Source organism: Myotis brandtii, unplaced genomic scaffold (assembly GCF_000412655.1).
Source record: "Myotis brandtii unplaced genomic scaffold, ASM41265v1 scaffold458, whole genome shotgun sequence".
NCBI classification, from domain to species: domain Eukaryota; kingdom Metazoa; phylum Chordata; class Mammalia; order Chiroptera; family Vespertilionidae; genus Myotis; species Myotis brandtii.
The window spans coordinates 347,452-349,713 of NW_005367516.1; the positions used below are offsets into that span (position 1 = coordinate 347,452).

Below are 2,262 nucleotides of genomic sequence, written 5' to 3' on the forward strand. Positions count from 1 at the left end.
GGTGTGTGACCAGGCCCCACACCTACGTGCAGGAGAACGCGGGGCTTCTTGCTGCCACCAACCCCACTGTGTGGTTCCTCTGTTGCCGGATGGGCTTCTGGGGGGACTCTTCTCGGCTGGAGGGGTGTTGCCTGGTGTGTTCTGCCCAGCCCTGGTCCCGACGCGTGGGGGAGGGCATCTGGGGAGTGGGCCGCGCCCTCTCTGAGGGAGTGCCTACCGTCCAGGGCGCTGTGTGGGGAGCAAACACTGACACTGATGAGTCTGACCTCCAGCAGCTCCTGGGCAGGCCAGCTAGGCCAGTGGTCGGCAAACTCATTAGTCAACAGAGCCAAATATCAACAGTACAACGATTGAAATTTCTTTTGAGAGCCAAATTTTTTAAAGTTAAACTATATAGGTAGGTACATTGTTATTAACTTAATTAGGGTTCTCCTAAGGCTTAGGAAGAGCCACACTCAAGGGGCCAAAGAGCCGCATGTGGCTTGGGAGCCGCAGTTTGCCGACCACGGAGCTAGGCGGTTCCCAGGTGCTCTCTCTCCCTTTCACCAGTTCTGGTAACAGACGCTGCATTCTGCAGGGGACGTCCAGCCACATGCCTCCCTTTCTGTCTCTACTCTGAGGAAATGACCCCCAGGCTCCCAAATGGACAGAAGAACATTCTCTCTGTCCCGACTGGAGAATTGAGACTCATTGTTTTGACATAACTGACAAGCCATTATTTTGTCCCAAGTATGCAGATTCATTCATTAACAATTCATTAACAGTTCATTAACTCAAGAGCTACTTTGCCAGAGGTTTGAACATACAATGAGGTTTTTTTTTAAAAAAATTCTCACTCAAGGATATGTTTTTTAAATTGATTTTTAGAGAGAGAGAGAGAGAGGAGGGAGGTTGAACCTACAACCTAGGTATGTGCCCTGACTGGGAATCGAACCCGCAGTCTTTTGGTGTAGAGGCTGACGCTCCAACCAACCGAGCCACCTGGCCAGGGTGTGCCCAGTGAGTTTGAATGCATGTGAAATGCTCGTCCCAGTGGGCCAACCCAGGGGCACGTCTGATTTTGAATCTGATAGTGGACTCATTACACGACTTCGTCTTGTCAGTTCCAATCTGAGCTGTAGCTGTAAAAGTAAAACCAGAAGTAGAACCGGCTTTCATGCCACAACTAGTTTTTAAGTAAAATAAACAAAGTAGAAAACACTCTTTGGCTTTCCAGCATTCCAGTGTGATTTGAACGGTTCCTGTCTTACACCAACACGATTCTTGAGCAATTACTTATCTGAGTTGATACTCCTAAGTGGATGGTAGCATTTTAAGAATTTTGATGACCGATGAGTCTTGAGGTGGCTTCAGGGCGGGTGGGAGCAGAGCAGGGTGGTGGTTAGTGGTTTCTGCCCTGGCTTCTGGTCAACCTGACCTAGTCGCCTTCAAGGATCTGGCTGATGGTGGCTCCGTGGTCCTAAAGCAAATGAGGCTTGAATGTTAAACCGGAGAGAGGGTTAATTACTGGCAGATCCCTGACAACGACACATTTTCTTCCTTTTCAGCTACACTTGGGAAGCTGTTGATACCAAAAATCAGATGCTTTACAAGATCAGCGTCTGCGGGAGCGTGGCCATTGCCGCGTGCGGGGCTTCGAGCGCCGTCTGCGTGCAGGACCTGAAGACGGGCCGCTACCGCTCCGTGGGTGAGTGAACTGGCCTGGCGCCACGGGGGGCACCTCCCGGCGTGGCCAGGAAAACTCGGTGACTGTACAGCTGCCTACACAGTTACACGTCCAGTTATAATGGACATTTTGTGTTTGATCATAGTTAAAAGGGATAACAGTTTAAATGTCCACTATGAGACCAAATTAGATGTCTTCCATTCAGTGCAGCGATTTTCAACCGGTGAGCCGCAAGAATGTTGAAAATACGCAATACCTGGCTCTCTCGTCGGGGGCACTGACCTCTCCTTCCTTAGGTTGGCATATAAAAAATGACAGTAGCCACCACAAGCTATGGTTGGGAACGAATCAAAATTATACCCATTTTTTTGGTCAGATTGGCAAAAAAAGGTATTTTTTGGTGTGCCGCCGAATTTTAGTAATTCTAAAATGTGTGCCATGAGATGAGAAAGGTTGAAAATCGCTGATCTGGTGGATCCTATGTAGTTAATCGTTATGAAGAATTATGCACATTTGTACTTATTGACCTAGAAGGATATTTCCCACTGGGCTCTCCCTTCTCACGCTTTTCTCAAACTCTCTCTTCACTCTCCTCC

General features: G+C 48.6%; 1 protein-coding gene across 1 annotated transcript in view; it reads left to right on the forward strand.

Moving 5' to 3' along the window:
* Positions 1–1,539: 1,539 nt before the first annotated feature.
* The window catches only part of IGF2R (insulin-like growth factor 2 receptor), a gene marked incomplete at both ends in the record, with an annotated part of 72,015 nt that continues 71,292 nt past the window's right edge, over positions 1,540–2,262 (forward strand). Inside the window, one exon of the mRNA XM_014546938.1 lies at positions 1,540–1,687. Coding sequence (XP_014402424.1) covers positions 1,540–1,687 — 148 coding nt within the window. The remainder of the gene's footprint in view (positions 1,688–2,262) is intronic.